The sequence below is a fragment of the Stegastes partitus genome, unplaced genomic scaffold (genome assembly GCF_000690725.1).
Source record: "Stegastes partitus isolate 25-593 unplaced genomic scaffold, Stegastes_partitus-1.0.2 Scaffold538, whole genome shotgun sequence".
Classification (NCBI taxonomy): Eukaryota; Metazoa; Chordata; class Actinopteri; family Pomacentridae; genus Stegastes; species Stegastes partitus.
This window is the reverse complement of record NW_007578269.1, coordinates 279,742-303,224: the sequence shown is the minus strand read 5'-3', so window position 1 is coordinate 303,224 and position 23,483 is coordinate 279,742. Positions and strand designations below refer to the sequence as shown.

Here is a 23,483-nt window from a genome sequence, read left to right as displayed (position 1 = left end):
TGTTTTATACAGTTTGACAAAAAGCATGATAAGGAGTGTGTGTGTTGAACATATGAACGTGTCTTTCTGAATTCCAACAGGCTGTTGAGCTACATCTTTGTCTGTTATGACTATTATGTCGTACCGTCTGATTAAAAGAATGAATAAAAACTATTCTTCTGCCGCTGCTTAAAAAAAGCTGAAAAAATCACCCTTTGACCCGTTTTCTTGATTCCGATGGAGCGACACTAAAACTTCATCCCTTCATCAACACTCCATCGCTCATCACTGCAGCATCCAAACCGTGTTTCTAATGTGGACTCCAGCAACAACTCAGCCTAAAACCTGCCTGAAACACTGGTCGACACGTCGCCTATAAAACAACCTACAGAGAAAGGGAAACTCTGGCAGCCTGCTTATCTGATGGGCTCGTAGCAGCACAGAGTGGAAACCAGCACAAGGACGGTGGATTCAGAGGAGGCCGGAGAGGGAAGGACGCTGGACGAGACTGAAAGAGAGATGAGCTGGAATCCACAACCAACAGATCAGGGGAAGCACAAAGTCTCATTTGTCATCCTGTACTTGGGCCAAAACAACCCTTCAGACGACTGCGTGTGCAGGTATGTATGTATTCATGAGTGTGTGTGTGTGTGTGTGTGTGTGTGTGTGTGTGTGGTCTTACCTATGCAGTAACAAAGCAGGACAGAAAGCAGCACAGACAGACCTACTGCACTGAGGGCTGTACACCTGAAAGAATAAAAAAGAAGAACTTTTTTGTTGTTGTTGCCTCGTTGAGGATTCGTTTTGTCGTCATCGTTCTATTTGTAAATGAAGTAACTGCAGCATCGGAGACTCTGCATCGACACTGGGACGTGTGGAGTGAAATAAAGCAAATTATCACTAAATTAAACTAATATTTGAACCTGTCCAGAAGCAAAGGTTTTTTTGGCGTCAGATTTATTCTGAATTAGTGACTTTATTTGGGTTGGACATCACATTTACCTTCTTTTAGGGCTTAAATGCTCCGTATCTATGGGCGTTAAAGCAACATATCTGTTTGGTGGCCTGCTGGGAGAGCTGCTATCTCATCAACAGAGGATTGGTAATTCATGAAATATTTCTAATGGGGAGAACAACTGCTTCTCTGAGACTGCAACAATCTAAATTTGAAGCTATTTGGAAGGATTGGAAAAGGTCTGTTTCCCCTCTTTTGTTTAAGATTTATTTCATTCACCTGATTGTCTTTATGTGAAGGTTTTTTTATTCTTTTATTTTAATGTTCATGCTGCTTCATGTAATTGGATGAAATGTGTTACGGTGGAAATATAATCTGAAAAGGATGCTGCATCAGTCGTCAGGTGTTTAATTAATGGAATATTTATCCTGATATTAACTCACCAGAGTCGAACAAAACTCGTTTTAAATGCTCCGCTTATAGAAAACAGTGGATGAAACCACCTGGTCTCATCCGGGGTAGAACTGACAACACCTTATTCCTCTACAGCACGGTGGGAATTGCTTTTCTCTCTCTTGGGCCAGAGCTTCCAGCCACACATGACAAACCCTCACAGGTTCTGTTCAGCGGCTGTCCGAGTCCTCCTGCCAGCGAGGTGACAGCTGGCTGGCAACTGGCTGCTGCTTTGGTGGATCCAGTTACTTCCAGAGATTTACTAAACCGTGAGACGTAAATCAGATCTGCAGAGCTTTCTGTGTTTGATGTCACGATGGTAATATGAAGTGTCCTCATGGGGCTTTCTGGCTTATGGGAAGTGGGCGTCTCTGATATGGACGCATCCCCAGAGCATTCAGATCAGTCATCAGTCAGGTACACATCACCTGGTCTATTGGTGTGATGCAGCAGCTTTAATCTCTTTTCTAACCGTAGTCAAAATGGCTTATGCTCAGGAAAACATTCACTTAAGAGAATTAAATGCCACCTGATACGACAGCACATGAAGAAAAGCTTGATGAACAACAAAGAGAGGGGAAAATAGACATGAGGAAGAAAAAAAACAGCCTGGAATTAAAAAGTTCTACACGGTGGGCACATCCAAGGCCGGCGCACATGAATATTTTATTACCGCTTATATGCATTAGAGTAATATTTGTGAAAAGAGAATGAGAAGGGTGGGCTCTGACAGGATAAACTGTCCTTCACATCTGCTGTCTGCCATCCACCAGAAGCTGCATAATTAGATGGCAGGACACAGGATGCAACGGGACACGCTGTATAATGAGGGGCGCTCTAAAAACTAACACCAACGCTCACGGTTTATATTTGGAATCAGGCAAGACTGAGCTGCAAAGTGTTAAAAACAAAAGGAATGAACTGTGAAGCATCGATAAATATCAGCTTCATCATGTTCACGTGAAGCTCCTCTCTCTGCACTTCTTTAGAGACGATGTGCTCGGGCCGTCTGCTTGGTAACGTGGTGACTTTCAGAAGAAAAGCCTGAAGTGTAGTTTGTTATTGCATGATGTTCTCCTTCATTCACACCCATACCCAGGTCACAAAAATGGCCCAGCAGCAGCCAGACTCTGATACATGTTGTCTAAAGATCACTTTACAAAGACTGGTCTGATTTGACGCATGAACATGGAAACTAGCCCTCAAATGACAGATATAGATAAAGGATATTTTATTCTATTCTCAACATTTTCTCAAATCTGGCAGCTGTGTGTAACTTCCACTTTCTCTGTGACCGGGAGGTAAAGTGTTGTTATTTGTTGAAAAAAATAAAATAAAAAACGAATGTATACCCAAATGTGAGTATATAGAAAATGACCGTTGTATTTATTTATTTGTTATTTAAACGGGACGGTGCGTATTAATGTACGGACAATCTCAGGTTGCAGGAAATACGCTGGATTTAGCACGAGGCGAATTTCCATCAGCCTGGCTCATTTCTTATCGATGAAAACAACAACTGTGAAGAAATGAAGAGTTCATTTGTCAACTCCATTTTTGTAGATTTTCAGAAAACTTATTTTTGTTGTTTGCTTGAGATAAAATCATTAAAACTGAGTGGATTTGACTCTGTAGAAATGACAAATATTGAGATAAGTTGAGTTTGACGATGCAACAGTGGGTTTTCTGGAAGTTTGTGAATCTGTTTGTGTGCAAACGAACTCTTGGAAGTGTGAAAGTCCACCTCACCTCCATGAGCAGTACTTGGAGGATTTCTTGAACTTGAAGGCAGAGCGGGACAGGGTGTTCCTTGGCAGCGGCCTGGTGGGAGGCGAGTACACTGAGCCTGTCGCCATCGTGTAGCCCGGAGTAGCTGTTGAGAAGAGGGGGGTGGTGCCTGTACCTGTCTTAAAGAGGAAGTGCCTGCAGGACGAGACAGAGAGGGACACATCAGTCACTATAGGTAATACTGACACTGTTTACAGACAATGAGCTGGTCACACGCTGTTGCCCCCTGGTGGCAGGGTCTCACTACTGATCGTGATCCATCTTCATCACACGGCATTTCCATGTGAACAAACCTTCCAAAAAGCACAACTAGGAGGGTAATGGCACCACCTGATTTATGCACACCGAGGACTGAAAGCAAAACCCAGGTTGTAATGAATCCTTGTTTTTCTGGATCTGCCGTCAGAGCAGCTCCCAGGTCCCACCTGTTTGGGACTCGAGCTTCCAAAAACCAGGAGCCTCTCGGAGTGTGTGTGTGTCTGTGAAGTTGGCAGCGTTGTGTCTCTGTGCAGGCCACGGCGGCTGAGGCTGTCATAATCTCACACAGCCTTTCAGCGTGCTGCAGGTGTGTGCACAGTGGGGTGACAAATTCTTTATTATGCTCATTAACCTGACAAATGAAGCCGGTGACATGCGTTTTTGTTTTTTTTTTCTCTCTCTATGCTACGTCGCTAAACTCAAGCAGAACCACCTTCTGCCACCAGTCCTGCACTCATTTATAATCCATAATTGATCCACAGTTAATTCTTGTGTAAAATACAATTGCAAGGTTAACAACGTTTGTCAGGGATGTCTGGGAAATTGCACCGTATTGATTAGTATTAGGATGATTGCTCTAAGAACGTATTTGAGGGCAAGTTTCCAATTACTGGCTGGTGGGTACGCAGGACGACACAGTCACGGCTTACAAATGGTTCTCGGTGAGACCTTCACCACGGCATGGACGAGTAATTCTGGAGGAAATGGGTTCCCAGTGGGGAGGCAAGTAGTGATGATTGTACGCAACGAAAAACACAAGTAGACATTCTCTGTATGATTTCTTTTGTTGATTGAAGACAACTGGCGCTTTCTGATTTCACCAACACAAGGAACTACTTAATGTGCGATCGCCCCATTAGAGGAAGCCACTGCACCAGGATCAGCTATAAGGGTGAGCACATAAAAGCCCAGCAGTTTAGTTTTATTTTCTTTAATTTTCCAGAAATGTCTTTCTTTTGGAAATTTACACATCGGAGAAAATTACTGGCACATACATGTACGCCTGCAGTAATTACCAAGGTCACAATGTCTAATTAATGACAGGACCCTGGCTAATGAGCATCTGTAATTACAATTAGACTGCTCTCTAACAAGTCTGTGTGATTAACAATTAGAGCCTATTATAACAAGGGCCCTTCAATTAATACCTGCCTCCGGGCGAGATGTGAAGGGAGAGGGAGAAGACAGGAAAGAGAGAGAGTTCACAGGGGATGAACGGAGAGAAAGACATTACCTGTTATTGTGTTTTGTTTGTGAAGTCATTTCTGAGCATTTAATCAAAGGAAGGAGATGTACTCGGTGGTCACGTGACCAAACAACAAGAGGGGATTATATTTCACATGATGGAATTACACTCAGAGGTCATTTCATCGGCTCCCTTCTTCATACGGGAGGCAATCTCATCCCAGGACTTCTGTACATCATCGCAGTATTATATTATATTAAAACTGAATCATCAGTGTAAGCACGGGGACGTTCCTCGCTAATGACGGAGAAAAATAAGGGCAATACTTCCAATCGTACTTCTGCGACTTTGCGACGCGGCGTAAAGTGTTTCACAGCTAATAGAAAACATGTTTTCACTCCAGCAATTTTTCAATCTGACATTAGCCTTTGGGAAATTATTTATTTCATACAACAGAGTAACAAGTATCCACTTAATGTGATGATCACCAGCTAAAGGTCACACACAACCCATTAGTGGGAGTTTTCACTGGGAGTGGAATGCTGTGAACACTCCAGCGGTTCTTAGTCCTGCTCCTCGGGGCCTGCTGCCTCCTATCTGCTAGTCGGTGCTGTTTACTGGATGTGAAGGGAGGCGCTCTGCCTCGCTTTAACTTTAATCTCAGGTAATCACGAGTACGACCACCAGCTGGAGGAGTACGCCGTAAACGCTGCCCGGCCCAGTGGGTGGATGGTGTTAGAACGGTACAGAGGTATGAATGATCAGCTTCTAATGTCAACACGCAGGAAGACGTACGAGGCGTGACGATAAAGAAACAGGACTGTGGATGCTGCTGATTCAGCAGAGTAATGAAGAGCATCACAGTTCAGCCCAACACGTCTGCACTGTGTGAACACTTCAGGTAACCTGCTGGCTTTCACTGAACACGTGGGTTCTAACAAAGGACTTCAGGTTCTCTACTGAATCTAAGCAAAGAATTTAGTCAATCTAAATGTAAATACCAGTATATCTGCACCCTCAATATTCCTGTAAATAATACCACAGCTCTATGGCTCTCATTTAAATTTAATTATTCGCTCCACAATATTTTTTGCTTCTGCTTTGCACTACTAGTTATTTTTAATTTTACTTACTGTTATTTTTTAGCTATTTTAATATTTTTATTTTGCACATTGGACCTCACTGTATATGTATTGTTGCACCGACCCACCAGAACTAATTCCTCGTATTGTGTGAACTACACCTGGTGATAAATCTGATTCTGATTCTTAAAAAGGTGATATTTCATCCAAATCATTTTATTCTACATATCTTGGTTTTACACGAAACAGATTACGTTAAAAAAAAAAAAAAAAGCATACTAATGTCAAAACAAGTTCAGAGAGATCTCAGCTGAACTGGGCTGAACTGCAGGCTGGGCTTATGTGGATCAAGTATAAAGACTCATCTATAAACGTCCATAAAATATCTGAGCCACGACGTTCTTCCAGTATTGCTAATGCGTTTGGATACTCGTAGAGATGCTGGTGTTGATTTAAGGTTTATTCAATTTTAGTGAAATAAATAATCAAAGATAATAAACATTATATATATATATATATATATATATATATATATATATATATTTATGGCATTTTTGCTGTCATGCTGCACAAAAGCCATGTTGTAGGTTCTCTCTACTTTTAGCCACGGTTGGTCTGTTTCCATAGCGATGCAGGAAAAATGTGACGCACACAATAAAGACTTTAAAAAAAACCCTCGTTGGGGTTGATTGAGGCCTTCTTCTGTCCTCACACGTGGTTTCATCCACTGTGTGTTTTGTTTGTCTTCTTCCATTTGTGCAGGGTTTGGTTTTGGTAACAGAGCAACAAAAATAAACCGTAAATATCAGATTATGTTGAACACACACATAATGAAGCAACACCAATATTTTCTAATACATTTGTTCTGCTTTGGTTTTATAAGAACGGTACAGAGGAACCTCACGGACGCCATCGTTTCCCTGATCCAGCGGGATCTATAAACGGACGCTGTATCCTAACATAATGCGACTAAGTCTCTCCAGCTCTGCAGACCGTCGACCAAAACAGAATTAAACTAATAGTAAACTGAAGATGACAAACCTTTTCATAACCCCCTCAGACCTGAGCATCAGCAAACACACACTGACTCTCACACCTTTTTATCCAGTCAGCAGGTCCGACCAATCTACGTTTCCCTTCTTAATGTGTCTCACACACATGCACACACTTGTCCTCATGCTCCGGCTCTCGGTGTCTCTTTCTGTGAGCATGTTTGCTATGAACTTACTACAGAACCAACCCTGGAGTTTTTAATGTATGCACACGCTGCTGGTCTGTCTCCAGCTGTGAGCGCTCTAACCGACACAGTGCATCCTCCAACACCTCACTCTAGGTTTAGAGCCAAAATGTCCTCACGTGCAGAAACGTCAACGGTCTGAAATTCAAGCACCACAAACAGACAGTCATAATTATTATAATATTTGATCTATTGCTGATTGATCCTTGACAGCAGCGTCACTAAAGCACCAGATTACACGGAGCACTGCTCTATACATAAAGAAATAAGAAAAAAAAGGACCTCAAACTCATCTTTCCTCTTCATTGTAATGAGTCGCCTTCAATAAGAGCCGCCTAAAATGAGTAATGCTGAGATTAGTGAGCTGAGAATGGGCTTAACCCGGGTTTTCAGTCTCAGCACCGCCGCTCTCTCTGTAGTAAACTGGATCACCATGGTAACTAATGGCAGCTCTTCAGGAGGCTGAGTACCTGAGCCACGCTGTGAGTGAGCATGATCAGAACAGGTGCTGCCGGCACGTCACCGCCACGGCTGTTCAGTTATTCTATCTAAAGGTAAGAACTGAGAATGACTCAGAACAACAGAACGGGCATATTTATCTATAAATATATACATGTGTGTGTGTGTGTGTGTGTGTGCTACACTGTGTCTGTCATCTAGTTATTCAAACACTTGAATGATTATTTTTTCTGATCATTTTTCATATAAATGCTCACATATACAGGACAGCGATGGAAGTTCAATTCACTTCTTGCTTACAGTCTCAAATACAAAATTCCCAGCTGTGCTCCACATCCCACAAACCCATCAGTACGTTGTGGGTAAATCTGAGATGATGCTTTCTTGTGAGACCAGAGAAAAACATGGATTTCTTTTTTTTTTTTTTTTGAGGGGAGGGGAAATATATTCAAAAAGACTTTCTGTTTCTCTAAAGACAATAAATAAAAATGTGTGTTTACCACATTCTCCTGGAAGCAAAGGGGGACTGAGCAGCCTGGATTTTTCTTATTCAAATTACATACTTTCAAAGTTGATGTGAGACGCTGCTTCAGAAGGAAATAGCCGGTAATTGTCATTTTTCATTACGGTGAAATGTCAAACACCGACACATGTTTTTATTCCATTTCAGCTCCACTTTACGTTTGAACTCGTAACGAACGGCTGACGTCGTGAGTGCCAGTAATTATAACTGCAGGTACACACACGGAGACCGAAGGTAGAGCAGTGCATTGTGGGCATTTATTGGACCCCATGGATGTGAGAAGGGAGATGAGGTGAGATCTGACAGGAGAGTGTCAATGTCCTTATTTAAGGGCGGTAATGCCTCCATTGACACGCTCTGTCTCAAAGGATAACGCTGTTCGTCACACACACACACACACACACACACACACACACACACATTGTTCATCGATGGACACAACTGAATAGAGCAAATACAGATTCACTGTACAATTTGTTGTCCTTGGTCCAGACTGGCCTCTTCATCCCTGCATGTTTCCATGAATCACAACATCCACTTATTTATGTCACTAAAACATCACGATTCAGTTCAAACGAGCAGCAAAACCACGGCAGCCTTTACCTACTCCTGTTGGACGTCATGAAACCACACACGTATCTGACTGGATTGTATCGCCAACCCTCTAAAATGAACATTTTAAGAAATCTCAAGGGGAAAAGCAGCTAATTGATATTCCTGGGAACGGCCTCCTTCTTCGCTGTGGAGCCGTGGAGTCTAAAAGACCGCCGCTGTAGCTCAACTGGTTGAGCTGGTGACCTGTGTACTGGGGTTCTAGTCCCCGACGCAGCGGTCATGGGTTTGAATCCAGCCCATGGCCATTTGCTGCAGGTCCTTCTCCCCACTTTCCTGTCTCTCTCTCTACTGTCGTGTCAAATAAACGGCAAAAAGGCCAAAAAATAACTTTAAAAAAAGGCACTTTTCTGTTCAACGTAGGGACTTGAGTAGATACTAACTGTACGTTGGACATTTTTCATATTAAATAGAGAATTAAAAATAAGCCCCAAATATACCTCAGAACACATCTGATCTTCTGTAATAAGTCTCATTATTATATTATTATTATTGATATTAGGCTGTATCGTGCTGATCTTTTGGAGTGACTCTGGTGGACGTCCACTCGCCTTGGTGGTCATTAGCTATTGTCATGACCGTAGCGTGTACAACATCTACTGTCCTTATGTTACTAACAGCACGGCATAACTTGTCATCACACACACACACACACACTTAGACATAGTTCTAATCCTCCTTGTGTCGTTCCCATTGTCAGAGGTACTTAGAGGGCCCAGTGTAAATAGTGTTAATGTAATGTAAATGCAGGTTGTACAATAGAGCGTCTGAAGGGCTGTTATTATTAGCGGCCTGCCAGATTAGTTATGGTTGACAACATAGCACACTGCGGTTACAGTCATTTTACACCTGATTATCCTCGCTCTGTCTGTCCGCTGTAATAGACTTGCACTTAAACTCTCGTAAGACCTGCCGCCTGCCTCGCTTTAGCTTTCCACAGTTTCCATCCTGCCCGGCGTCCCGGTGCGGTCGCGTCACGGAGCCCAAATCTCGCAAGAAACGCCGTCGACATGGTCGCTGTGGAGTCAGAGTCGGGGGGTTGGTGCTGCTGGAGCGACAGAAAAACAAGTCGAACCACTACAAATAAAAAAAGCTGCGCCATTTATTTCTCTATCAAAGTTTTGCTTTTATGCATTCGATGGCTTTGAGATGACACTGCTAATTACAGTGAAACGAGCTCCTGTGACTCATGAGAATCAGCTGTAGATCTTCTCGGTGACAGATGTTGGCAAAAACAAGTCCTGGTTCTGGAATTCCAGCTCGGCGTCGTGGATTTGTCTGGCGCTGGTAAAGAACACACAAAGAAGCAGCTGAATACTGCCGTCGACTTAGATTTCACTTCACCACGCTCCGACGCTGCAGACGATGGCATGTCGGCGCTGAGTCCGTTTACCCATAAACGCCTGCGTTTAGCGGCCGGCTCTCTGCTCGGACGCTCGGTTCTGGTTTGCAGCTGTGTTTTCAGATTGTGGTTGTTTTTATTGGTGTCAAGATTTGTCTAGTTTTACAGCCTAAGATGATTACAACTCCATAATTAATCGATCTAAACGTGATGAAAGGCAAACGTAAGAAAAACAAACATGAAAGCAGGAGGAAAATCTTCTGGGCTCCTCCAGGGAGACGCCCGTCGCCACTGTCACATCCAGTGCTTTTAATTGAGTTGATATCTATGACAGTTGTTGTTTTTTTTTTTTTTAATGCAAAACAATTAAAAATACAAAGCTTTAAGATTATGAAGAGGCATTTAAAATCCATCATCCAGAGTCTGATGTCTGTGCAGATTGTGTGCTGCCATGAATGAGAAGCGTGCGATAGTTCTGAGTGACGGCGGCGCTGCTGTTCCCATATGAAGCCCAATAATAAATCTGAGCAGCTCCTTTACTGTAAATGTGGGTGAGGTTACCATATATGAGCCTAGTCTGTATGTTTAATATAGGAGGACGTGTGTGTGTGTGTGTGTGTGTGTGTGTGTGTGTGTGTGTGTGTAGGAAGGTCAGACGGGGAACAGTATTTGGGGAAACGGTATGCGACAGTTGTGAGTGTTTTGTCTGCAAAGATCAACCACGGAGTCTATGTGATGCCATGGCTGTTTCTCTCTCTCTCTCTCTCTCTCTCACACACACACACACACACACACACACACACTTAAACAATACCAATAAAAGAGCAACACTGACTGAAGCGCTGAGAGTTTAAGCTGCTGATGAAATTCTGGTTCCTGCTCGTTTCAAAGCGATCCGCTGGTTTGTACTTGAAAGCTTGACCCGAGCTTGAAGTTGTGTTTTGGGCCAAATTGAGTGAGAAGAGGCGTAATGTGGGAATAAAAAGTGGAGGAACCTGAACACACACTGGTACTGACCCGTCACTGGACCAGCAGCAGACCATCATGTGTGTGTCTACAGTCTGTATGTAACTACACAGATTTGTAAAAATGCTCTGATAGCAAGAACTTTTAAAATCCTTGTGGTCTGAATAAATTATTCATTTCATTTATTTACATCATCATTATATGTGGATAAATGGCTGCTGGAATTACATCATTCATTTGACAATATTTCTATTAAAAACAACCAAAAATACACCCTGAAATTAAAACAGACAAACCCGGCAGTAGAGCCAAAGCTTTGTTAGAGTGTCACATCATGTAGATTTATTATTTATGTTACACTATATTATAATTATTATATATTTTATTACATATTATATTTTGCATACATTTCTAATTATATAATTATTATTTCTATTTCTCATATATCTACAGTGTTCTCACCTCATCAGTGCAACATATTTATTTATTCCACCGTGTGGTTCATTCCTGACTTTATTTACTTCCTACTGGCTCCTCTAGCAAATAGATTTATATATTCTTATTTGTCTTTTTTTATACTTGTATTTTTTCACCCCTGGAGTTGTTTTTTAATGTCGCTGTGTGTGATGACAATAAACAGCATTCTATTCTATTCTATTCTATTCTATTCTATTCTATTCTATTCTAGCACACTGGACTCGTTGGGAAGTTGTCTTTATCAGTGTGCAGGCCCGTTGTCCTGAGACCTGCTGGACCTCTGTTAGAAGAGGCCTGGATGAGAAGGAGTCCTGCTTCAGGGTACAGAAGACAGGAGTCCACTCTGTCTGGAGATGAAGGTCTGACAGAGTTTCTACTGAGGCGATAAAATGCTGGTTTAGTTCTGAGTTTATGTAAAAGCTCAGATGTGAATCAGTTCAGACGCTGACTGTCCGTCTTCAGAGCTCCGTAATCGAGCAACGACTTGTGTTTTTTATTTAAATTAAGACAATTTAACTGCATCCCGCTAATATAATAAATAACCTCAATACTGACGCCTGTGTGTGTGTGTGTGTGTGTGTGTGTGTGTGTGTTGGTGTTTCAGGCCAACTCTATCCACTCCAACACTTTCTGGCAGTGACTAATGTGGCCTGTGAGGAATTATACTTACATGCATTTATTTAACATTCTACATCTGACTCATATATTTGCACGTCTGATTCGTAGCATAATGTGAGAATGCTGTTTACTGTGAATAAGGGACGAGCAATGAGACACAGTACGTGGGGTATTTTAAACAACTCAGGTATCAAACCCTAAAAGCTTCACCTGACAGAGAACGAACGCTCAACCAGACGCGATGAGGACGAGCACTTGGTTTCATCAGATACAGATTAACACAATATCTGGATCCATGGAAAACAACAATGCAACCTTTAAATTAAGTAATAAAATGCACTGTTGGTTTCTGTATGGCGAGAACCAGCAGTGCATTTTATTATTCAATCTAAAGGTTGTTCTTTTCCATGGATCCGAATATTGTGTTTATCTGGCAAATGCAGTCGTCCTCAAAAAAGAAAACGCAAAATTCACACTCAAATAACTAGAAACTGAAAAAAGTAATAATAAATAAAAATTTGCTAAATTATAATTCAGTGAAATAAAACGTTGCTTTTGACTTGTGGTTGAAAAGAATAATTTAAAAAAAAATAAAAAATGTCGTGGACAAATTAAAACACTTTGCTGATGAGCAGTGGTCCAAAATCAAAATACCTGAATGCTTTTTTTTTTTTTTTGGTTTATTATTATTTTTTAAATATATATTTCTTTTGAATCACAATTCAAAGCAACGTCATGATGCTCATTATATTTTTATTTATAATTACTTTTTGTCAATTTCCACTTATTTCAGTGTTTTTCCGTCTTTAATGGGAGGCTATGAGCACATGGGAGGACGTATTTGGTTAAATGAAGGCACAAAGGTGACTTGTTTGGGCTTCAGGGAAAGACAACGGTTCCTCCGTTATGAAGGACTGGTAGGAAACAGAGAGCGGTCTGCGGTGTTACAGCGATCCTCACTTCCTCACTCTGTGGACTGTGGTGCTTTCTATGAACTGGAACAACACGACCACCTGCTGTGCTCCACACAGGAGAACATCCGACTTCGTTTGGGGGATTTGCTGACACCACTGTTCCTCGGATGGCACCCTCATGTTTGGTATTGCAGTGGTGTATGGCGTGATGGTACACTGTGACGTATATATCGCTGTACGATATGATAACAGTCTCATTCATTAGCACTGTTTAAAAGATTTATTTCCAAGATGTTGAATTTCTGTGACTGCGGGACAGAAGAGGAGTGCTGACTGTGGCATCCAGCAGAGGATGGATGTGTTTGATTTGCCATGAAGGCAGCGCCTCCGGGTCACACGGCATTTGTTTTTCAGCTCCACCTCGTAAGCTCAGAGTTTTTTTTCTTACCCCGTCTCCTGAAGGCCTCACAACTTGTTTCATCTCCAAGTCTGTCTGTGAGAGCAGGACTTAGTATTTCTTGCACACACTCTCACATATACACCACGCTCACACAGCGCCTGCCTCCTCGGTGGGGCTGGGCTCATTTTTTAAAGATGATGCTCTGAATACTGTGTGTGTGGTTTAGCTATTAGTCACATTGTGGGGACCGAAATCTGAGCCACGTTTGCTTATGGGAACAAAAAGCATCCATAACGTACAGCTCTAGGTTTTAAGGGTGTTTTAGGTTAAGTCTAGGTTTAGGTTAGGATTAGGCAGGGTTCAGGTTAAAGCAAGTCTTCAGGAAATTGATGTAAGTCGATGTGACGCCCTCTAAAATCATGAATACGAAGCTGAGCCAGCGACATGGTTTGGCTCCCCCACAGCTCCAAACAACCTCCTACACACACATGCAGCCAAAGTGAATGTGGTTTTTAAAAGACGTTTGCCCATCTATCAATCTCGTACCACCTCGTTTTGTCCAGCTGAAATTCAAAGGAACGAGACACAAGGGAGTGAGACAGAAAAACAACAAAGGAAGAAAGAACCGACCACAAATTGTCCCTCGCAAATAAAACACAAGGTTGAAGCTACCCTCGTGAATTGCGTCGGCGTGCACGTATCTGAGTGGATACCGGGCCTTGGAACCAGAGTTCAAGGCTCGGCTCGCTCAAAAGTCCACAACGTCTGCCAAACACACACATGCAAACAGACAAACACAAACGCTAGGAGTTACAAAGACGGACATCTCTGTGTCTATCAATCTGTCACTCGCCTTTTATTCTGGGTAAAAGGCTCCACGGAGGGAGGACAGAAAGAGGAAGAAGGAGTGAAATACTGTCGTCTGGTAAACCCGGGGTCAAGGTCAAAGTTGCGCCCGTAAATTCCCGTACGTGGCTGCGTGTGGACGGCGAAGGAACAATGGGCCTTTACACAGTCAACAGCGAGATGTTCTGCTCTGCTGGACGGAAAAGGGATTTTTAAAATATCAAAGAACTGTGGGGCATTAGTGCTCGACAAAGACAGAAAGAGAAAGCTACAAATTGTTCAGTGAATAGGGATTTAAGGTTCAAATTATCCAATAAAACCTGTGTCACAGCTGAAAGGAAACACACACTGACCTCGGGATGCTCTGCGGCGCTTTGAAAGGACAACTGCTACTCTTAAGGCTCGGAAAACACAAAGCGCACATTTAGTGTACGTCTAGGTTTGTGTTCTACCTAAAGAGAAAATACGTCTTCGGTTGGCACATGAAGTGAGCATTTCTACACATGATGCCACAGCGCATTATCAGTCCAACCCGCCGGTCCTCACACGGCTCCTCCGTATTAACGACATCGAATAATAAAAGCAGTTTGTTGTTCTGTCGTTTTGTTTTTCAAAGTCATTCCACAAAGACTTCAAACAGGAGTGCTCTGCTCATTTTTAACTGCATTCCCCAAACAGAATGCTCACCGCCGAGACCCCCATGGACAACACACACACACACACACACACACACACACACACACAAACACACACACACACACGTACATGCAAACAAACGACAGCTAAAAACAAGGATTCAAACATGGAATTAAGCATGTTTTTTTTTTCCCAGTGTGCAGTTCGTTGTGGTGAGGGACATTTAAGCTGCTGGAGGACATTGGTGCTGCAGGATGGTGCAGGGAGCATCCCTCCATCGCCACCGTTACAACAATCAGCCACACCGAGCGCAGCAGCTCCAGCTCCGGCACAAACATTCCAGTGACCAGATGAATCAAGACGAAGCCCTTTACCTTGTCTCCAGAGGCACATTGCTACCCAGCACCCAGCTGTCTTGCAGCGGGACGCTCTCGGGGGGCGTGGTCTGCAGCTCGGCTGGTGATTGGCCGGCCACAGGGGCCGGGCTTCCAGTGGGAGGGGTTAGCTGCCGCGTTGAGTTTAGGGAGTGGCCAGCGTGGTGCGTGGAGCCGAGGGCCTGGTTGAGCGCCGTTACCGAGGGCTGCTGGCGGTGAGGGGGGGGCACAGGAGGCAGGGTGGAGCCGTGGTGGTTGGGAGGTTGCTCTGTGGACAGCAAAAGAGAAGCGTCATTGGAGGGCTGCCGGCATTCGCACTGCACTCATTACAGTTCAGCTCCTCGTCAGAGAGTGACAACAGCTTCAAAACCTGCAAAGATGTTCGGGTGAAAAAATCATATCGTATAAAAGAAAGAAGCAGTTTGGACGAGTCTGTCATCGGCAAACACTGAAGCTACGGTTGGTTTCAACAAACACAGCATCTGTGGGTCGAGCTCTTAAAGACACACGTTTGTTAAATATCTGCAGAGTTTTGGAGAAATTCCTTCTTATTCAGATCACATTTCATCATCATCATCCTCCAACCAAAGCTGTTTTCCACATAACTGTGAAGCTGCAAAAAGTCAGCTCATAAAAAGAAGAAAAAAATACAAAAAATGACTTTATATGACTTATTATCAGCAAAAGTATCTGCCAACAGAACAGGAATATTTGACTTGTCAAGACTTCCCAACACAAGTCCAAATACCTGAGTGGAGCCAAACCTGAACATGAGTGAGTTTTCACTCATAACTAGAACATTTTTCTTGATTCAAATGGAATCAAAGTCATGACTTCTCATTTCAAGACTGAAAGAAGAAAATGTTTCTTTGAAAAAACAGTTTCTGCACTTTTAGGTGTTGATGAAGCAGCTTTGTAGCTGCTGATAGTCTAGATTCAAACATGTACTGACTCAGAATAGGTTAAAAATAAATCTAAGTAAAGAGCTGGAATATCTTATTAAGATATTAAAGGACCAAAATACTTAAAACAAGTGAAACAGTCTCATGTAGAAATTGTGCATTGAGAAGAACTATCAGACAAAAATAAGCATATATTTGATATATCTATAATACTCCAGCTTGATCAGATTTCAGTTTTTGCAACTTGTGGACACCAAAATAAAGCAGCTCATTCTGTCTTCTCTGTTCACTTTTTTGCTAAAGATAGCGACAATGGAATTAAAGCAAAGGTTTAAAACAGTCTGAGCATTTGTATATGATGTGCATGAGATGTTTTGTGCCATTTATGTCTCAGTATTTGTTGTGTTTGAGCCGCTGGTTGGTCTCAGAGTGAACACATGAAGAGTTCATTTGCTAAAACAGATAACTCCATTTTTGTAGTTTTTCAGAAAACTTGTTTATTTGTTGTTGTTTGCTTGAGACAAAATCAATCAAGCTGAAGCTGAGTGGATAGAGATGACAACCACAGAGATAACTTAGGTTTGGTTGGTATTGTCTCAGGTAGACGATGGGTTTTCTGAAGGTTTGTGAAGGTATCTGCATCTGCAGATGAACTCTTCACCTTTCTTGCTTCTTTCTTTTCCTTTCCGTTAAGTTCTAGCCGAGCAAACAACAGATTCAAGTGTTCGGCATCATGCATTTCCAATTGCTGTCAGATTTAAATCAGACTTAACATGTTGCTGAAGAAATTAAACGATAATGATGTGATGTTTCTGCTGCCCAGCACCGAGTCCAGCCAGGTCCACATCACTAGTCACAGTGGAGCAGCAGTCATCGACTGGGGCTCACGCGTTAACCGCTATGTAAATTCCACTGCAGTGTACGGGCCGGTCAAGGCTGCTGAGAACTGTAACTCAATGCTGCACTGGGCTCAGCCGGCCTGAATACTGATCAGTGGCTGGCCTTCACAAAACACTGCTTCGTTTTTGTGAAAATATTTGCTCAAAGCTGACCTGGCCTCAACTCCTCCCTGCTGCTTTTCCCCACTGCTTTCAGCTCCTTTCTCTGTCCTCGGGGTGCTCTGAAGGAAATGAATGGCAATGCTGGTATTTGATTTGCATAAAGAGCAACACATCTCCATTTCCCAGCCCTGCTGTTATTCCATCTCCGCTGCCCTCGCCGGGAAAAACAGAAAGCGAAGAGCGAAGACGAGGGATACGTGCAGGAGATCGGCCGGGGAGGCGTTTGGGTCGGAGAGGCGGCGCTCAGCCCCTCACACACCCGACGCTCACTCGCTCTCCATATGCTGTTTTGCCGGCGTAGTAATTGTTCCACTTATAAAAACCTTCAAGGCTAAATGCTGAATACCACACACACACACACACACACATACCTACACACACACACACAGTCAGGATTCCTGGATGAGTGTTCAGCCGTCATTACCACGGCTACATCTGTGTGCCATCAGTGCAAATGTAAATGTGAATCCCGTTCACACGCACACACACACACACACACACACACACACACACACACACACACACACACTTATAAAGACCATTATTGCAGTAGCAAGTTTCCAATAATTCTTCTAACGTTTTCTATGGTGAAATGATTGAAGCACACGTGTGTTTTTGTCACACAAATAAAACAATCATGCATTTTTCGTTCTTTAATAAATATTTTAGAGGTTTTGTTGGAATCTGCTGAGTCAAAAATAGGCAATATTTTTGCTTGGATTTTGGTTTTTTTTCCCCAAAGGATTTTTCAGTTTCTTGCATGAATAAGTTCTTTGATTTAGGCTATTTTTTAAAAACAACAGGCCTTTCAGACCAGCCAGTGACAGATGTTAAAAAGGATTCAAGGCCTTTATTGGTGCACCTGTTCCACACCGAAGCAATATGAAAAAGATGAAGAAGAATAAAGAATAAAACACACAAGAAATAAATAATAAGAAATAAATATATACATATGAGTAGGGATAGGGATAAAAAAATAAGCAAAAATAAATCAATTAAATTTTCAAACAGTGGAAAGGAGATAAAATGAAGTAAATAATACTACTATATGCGTGTGTATATATACAAGGTGAAAAGTGACTAATTGGATTGTTTATTGAAAAAAAGATCTCACTTTCAACTTGTGATTTTTTTAAAGTGCTTTTCATGTTTAAATAACAGGAAAAAAAAGAAGGTAAAAAAGCTGCATTAATCCACACGTATATAAAACCCAAACAAAACAAATCCTTGGAGTGATAACATTTAAGCATTTAAAGTGTCTCTGAGTGTCTGAGAGCAGCTTCTACAGAACGTCGCTACCTGCTGCTGCTTCACTTCATCCACAGCGATTGGTTGGAGGAAAAGTATTCTGTACTGGTTTAGTCGTCATTACGGCATCGCTGGAAAGTTTGTCAGTTTCATCAGTCTGTGAGTAGCATCCATGTAAGGAAAGAAAACCTGATTAAAAACAATGAAAATGTCTATACAGGCATGACTCCATAATCGACCCTTAAGAATCCAGGAAAAACCAACAGAACCCATAAAAACAGCCTTAACATAGCGACAGTCTGCATGTGCAGAGCGTGCTCAGTGTTTATGGAAGTAAACATGGATGGTAACGGTGGAGCGTATCTGCCACTCCCCCGCCGCCACCGATGGAGGAAACAGAAGTGTGAGCGCTAACTAAACTAGCATCAGCAGCCAAGTACTGCCTGTGTGTTCTGGACACTTCCACTTCCACCCCCAACTGCACCAAATACTCTGATATTCATCATTAATTGGACCTGTGTTGTTCAGACTGTGATGAACAGACCAGATCCAGGTCGCATAGGGGCAAAAAAAAATCGGATTGGGTCACTTCAGCTGCTGTCTGAACGTATTCACCTTTGATGTCGACCGACGGCCCGTACACCAGAGCACCGGTCAGTTGTTAGGCTAAAGTCCAGCGATGTGTAGTGTCCTAACAACACACTAGTTATTATAACAACTATGAACAATAAATATTAACAACTAATGAGCCTTCCAGCATCAAGCCCTCCTCGTATCTGGACCTCCGTCTGGACAATCCCACAGTCTTGCTATCCGACATAGAAGAAGGTTTTACATTTAGTGTCGGGTTATGGAGCCACCACTGCGTTATGTGCAGTTTCAGGTACTTTAACTGAGACTCCACTGGTTGTATGAGAATGTGGAGGTTTACAGCCTGCAGGGACGGCTGTGATGCTCCATCAAGTGACATCCAACCGCCTCTCAAAGAGCAGCCTCAGCCGGATCCCAGAAAAAAACACCGGAGTCATGAGTTCAGCCTGGACACTGACAGTGATGACTATTTTCCAGTGTGTGTTTGTTGATGCTACGGCGGTTTCTCCGGGCGGTAAACACGTCATTGTCTGTTGATGATGCCGCTGCTTTGACGTGCATTTCTAGCATAACGACCAGCAACCCACAGTCCACAGTGGAGAGAGAGTATTTATGGTTTGTGTGTTTTGCTCAGCTGACAGGAATGTACTGCTTCATTAACTCTTACTATAAAAACCTATGGGATAAAAAAAGGGCTGACAGAGGCGCTGCTTTTAGGACGTTACTAAATCAGCCGGTGAGGAGTTACCCATAACCTTCAGATGGTTTGTCAGAATGTCCTCTCGTGCTGCATAAATCACTCACTGTCATTGGTGTCTAAACCGTCTGGTGGGATGTGTAGATGTTCCTCTGAAAGCAGCCGTGCTTTCCGTAGACACTGTGCATATGGCAGCCAGTGTAGTAACTGACAATGTGTGGGGACAGTAATTACTGGTCGCCGGGATAATTATCCGTCTGACATGCGGAGGAGAAATCGATCTGCAAATACGTTGCGGATAAAGTCAATAAAACATTCACAGGCAATTTCAGAACCAAATCATGAAGTCAGAGTTTCAGCTTTATTTGTGGCTTCTTGTGCATCCAGGGAGCCGACGTCCTGCCCTCTGAGCTCACCTGCAGGAACGGGAGAAATTACTAAAATAATCATTTACCCAATTTCTCCCTTTTCTGCAGCTCATAACAGAATCTGAGTGAAACCCAAAGACATCTTCAGGGGTCCAACCCGACCGTCAGTGACATGGGCGGACCCCAGATACTAAAAATGTCAGTGAGTTGAATTCAAATTATTGTCCCATGTTCTGAAAGCAGGGATGAAGCAGTTAAGTCGTCTCCATTTTTATCAGCTCTTCTGAAACGTATAGCTTTATTTCGGTGGGGGCAAAAAAAAAAGATCCAGATCCAGTAACAGATCAGAGACGGATCAGCAGTGAAGAGAAAGAAAAGGCAACAGAGCCTGAGACAGACAGATAAAGGTATGCAAATGGACGAAGACACCAAAGAGATCGGTGGAGTGAGAAGAGAAGAAGTCGTGTGTTGAAGAAGACCAGTTTCATTTTTTTTTTCCATTCAGTGTGCTGTGAAATACTGACGGGCAGAAACGTCCACAGCGCCGTGATCTGAGTAGAACTCAACAGGTGGACCACAAAGACAGCAGGTAGCATCCAACAGTGGGTCCACGCCAAAGACATAAATGAGCAGATCGTAAGAACTCCGGCTTAATTCATGGGTAAAGTTTTGTTTCTAAATAAAACACAAATATTTCAAGATGTTTCTAAATGGGCCTGGTGCTGGTATGAACAGAGGCAGATGGACCAGTTTAGGACTCTTTGCAAACAAGTATACGCCCTAATCCATCCATCATCTCTACTCCTTAATCCTCACTAGGGTCATGGGGGGCGGAGCCTATCCCAGCTGACTGAGGGTGAAGGCAGGTTCACCTGGACAGGTAACCAGTCTATCACAGGGCTACACTTAGAGACAGACAACCAAGCACACTCACATTCACACCTACGGACAATTTAGAATCACCAATTAACCTCAGCATGTTTCTGGACTGTGGGAGGAAGCCGGAGAACCCGGAGAGAACCCACGCTGCACGGGGAGAACATGGAGACTCCACGCAGGAAGATCCCGGGTGTCCTCACCGGGACAAACCGAGGATCTTTGAGCTATGAGGAAACAGAGCTAAGGAGGGAATTGAGGGAGGAAAAGGACTCCAGATGCCTTTGACTATAATAATAATTGATCAGATTTATGTAGCGCTTTTCTAGACACTCAAAGTTGCTTTACACTGTCACTTATTCATTCACACACGTTTATTCCAGGGTGGTAGCTACGGTTGTTGCCACAGCTGCCCCAGGGCAGACTGACAGAAGCGTGGCTTGCCTAAGGACACAACGACCATAACACAGGTTACAGGGTGGAATTGAACCGCCGACCTTCTGGTCTTTGACCGACTCGCTCTACCACCTGAGCCACAGCCGCCCCGACTGCTCCGCGGGTCTTAATGCTGCTGCTTGGTTCAACTCAGGAGAAGGAGAGGACAACAAGCGCCGTGCATCATGCTTCCAATGGCAGGTTAGCACCCTGCACAGCAGCTCTGCCACCACTGATGTGTGTGAACGGCTGAATTAGAAACACAAGGTGCTTTCCAACCCAAGGTTAAAAAAGCACTCTTGAAATGTGGAACCATCTTCAGTTGCAGTCTAACGTCAGCAAAGTAAAACTCACAGTACAGACTAACACAACAACCTTTCTGTGAGCTGTCCTATGACGGGTTTAGGAGACTCTTGTGTTCACTGATTACACAGTATGTCTTATTTGTAGCAGGACTTCCATGTTTTTAGAAGTAAATTGAAAAACCTTTCTCAACATGTTTGTCTAATTCATATGTAAATTTTTTATCATCTTAAAAGTGAAAGTTTTACACAGCCTACAGCAATGCACGTTTATTCATTTATTGTCATATAAGTGTGACTGGAGCAGACAGAATGCTCACATACAGTCTCATCATGTCAAACTGGATCCTGTCACTTCAGACTGAATTAATTTAGAACAAAGCCCATTTGGTATTTGGTAAAATGAGATTTTCGTTTCAATTCTAAGTAAACTAAAGAGTCCACCCGCACTCAGCAGTGTTGTGGAGAGGTGGCAGCCTTCTGCATCAGCTCCTGAAACAAATCAGTGTGCCTGATTTAACCAGCTGTCAGAGCTGTCATCCCGCATATGAAGAAAGCACTTTATCTGCTGGATGTACATTGACAGCTACAATTCACAGCCTTTCTGGTGCTGCTGCTGAACTCCTGGAATATGCCTTCAAATGTCTGCTCACTGCCTCTTTTTCTGAAATCAAGATTTATTTTTAAAGCATGTCAGTCATGTCCCAGTGGGACAAACACTGAGCAGATATCAGATGAGCGTCTGACCATAATGTTCTGGGGTTGCTTGACCTTTGGTGGTGGGCTTAGCGCAGCTCAACAATGCTAAACACACGTTCATTCCTCTGTCTTTGGTTAATTATCTCCCAGTGGGACTCAGACGTGGATTTTAATTGCCAGACGAAGAAACAAACTGCAGGACTAGCCGACGAAAAAGTTGAGAACAAACAGTCAGTTACAGACTGTGGGTACAGGACGGCAGCACAAACAGGTCAAATGTGCAGAACCTCTGGCCTGGTTCTACCCCGGAGTGTGTGTCTGAGCCGTTCACACCCAGAGTTCTCCATCAACGTGATGGACTGGTACCTGTGCAGTAAATTGGCATCTCAGCGGAGCAGTGAGGTGAGGTGTCATTGGGGGAAGAAGTTATTTGTCAGAGGCAGAGCGATTACAAGCTCCAGCGCGACGCTCCGTCTCCACGTTCTGTCTATATGTCGATGGGCCACTCTGTTCTCACGCAGCATTCATTCTCTGCATCGCTCGCTTCTGCCGATCGCTCACACGATGTCGGGCTTCTCCAGAGGGTCCACCATGTTTTGTTTGTTTTCTCATTCAAAAAGAAAGTGGTTTTATTTGAGGATTCTCTGGGCTCTTTCCTTTTTGTTGCTGCCGTTTGTATTTTGTGGACTAATCACATTCATGCTGGACTGGTGGGCGAGCATCAGACCACATCAGTCATCTTTCATGTTTTCATGAAAATAAACACAAGGTTTGAGCTTTTAAAAGCATCTGCAAACACAATTTTTTGACAATTTTGCTCTGTTTGTCAGCAATCAGACTGAACCAATTTTATGATCGACTCATCAGAGATTCTTTTCACTAAATCAACCTGCAGCCTCTGCAGCTCTTCCACATGCAGCTGTCTCTGGTTTCCAGCTGAACATCGCTCACGACGTAGCACCGTGATGGCTGGAAACATGGCTTCACAACTACGTGAAGGTGTACATGAGTCTCCTTAGTGTCACATCATGACTGAAGGTTTCTAAGGGGGCAGGGCGTGGATCTCTAAAACACTTTGTGGAAGCTGTGGAAGGTCAAAGCCAACCACAGCAGAAGTGAGAACACCATCAGAGGCAATGTTCTCACAGACCCTGATGGATCCAAGTCAGAGGAGGATGAATGTGAGGAGACAGCGACAG

General features: G+C 43.2%; 1 protein-coding gene across 1 annotated transcript in view; it reads right to left on the bottom strand.

Annotated features, from left to right (window-relative positions):
- Positions 1 to 23,483, bottom strand: part of LOC103361835 (teneurin-3-like) — a 234,735-nt gene that overhangs the window by 115,181 nt on the left and 96,071 nt on the right. The window contains exons 5-7 of the mRNA XM_008288031.1: positions 15,106 to 15,373; positions 3,137 to 3,310; positions 662 to 726 (exon numbers count right to left, since the gene is read on the bottom strand). Of these exons, the coding sequence (XP_008286253.1) occupies positions 662 to 726; positions 3,137 to 3,310; positions 15,106 to 15,373 (507 nt within the window). The remainder of the gene's footprint in view (positions 1 to 661; positions 727 to 3,136; positions 3,311 to 15,105; positions 15,374 to 23,483) is intronic.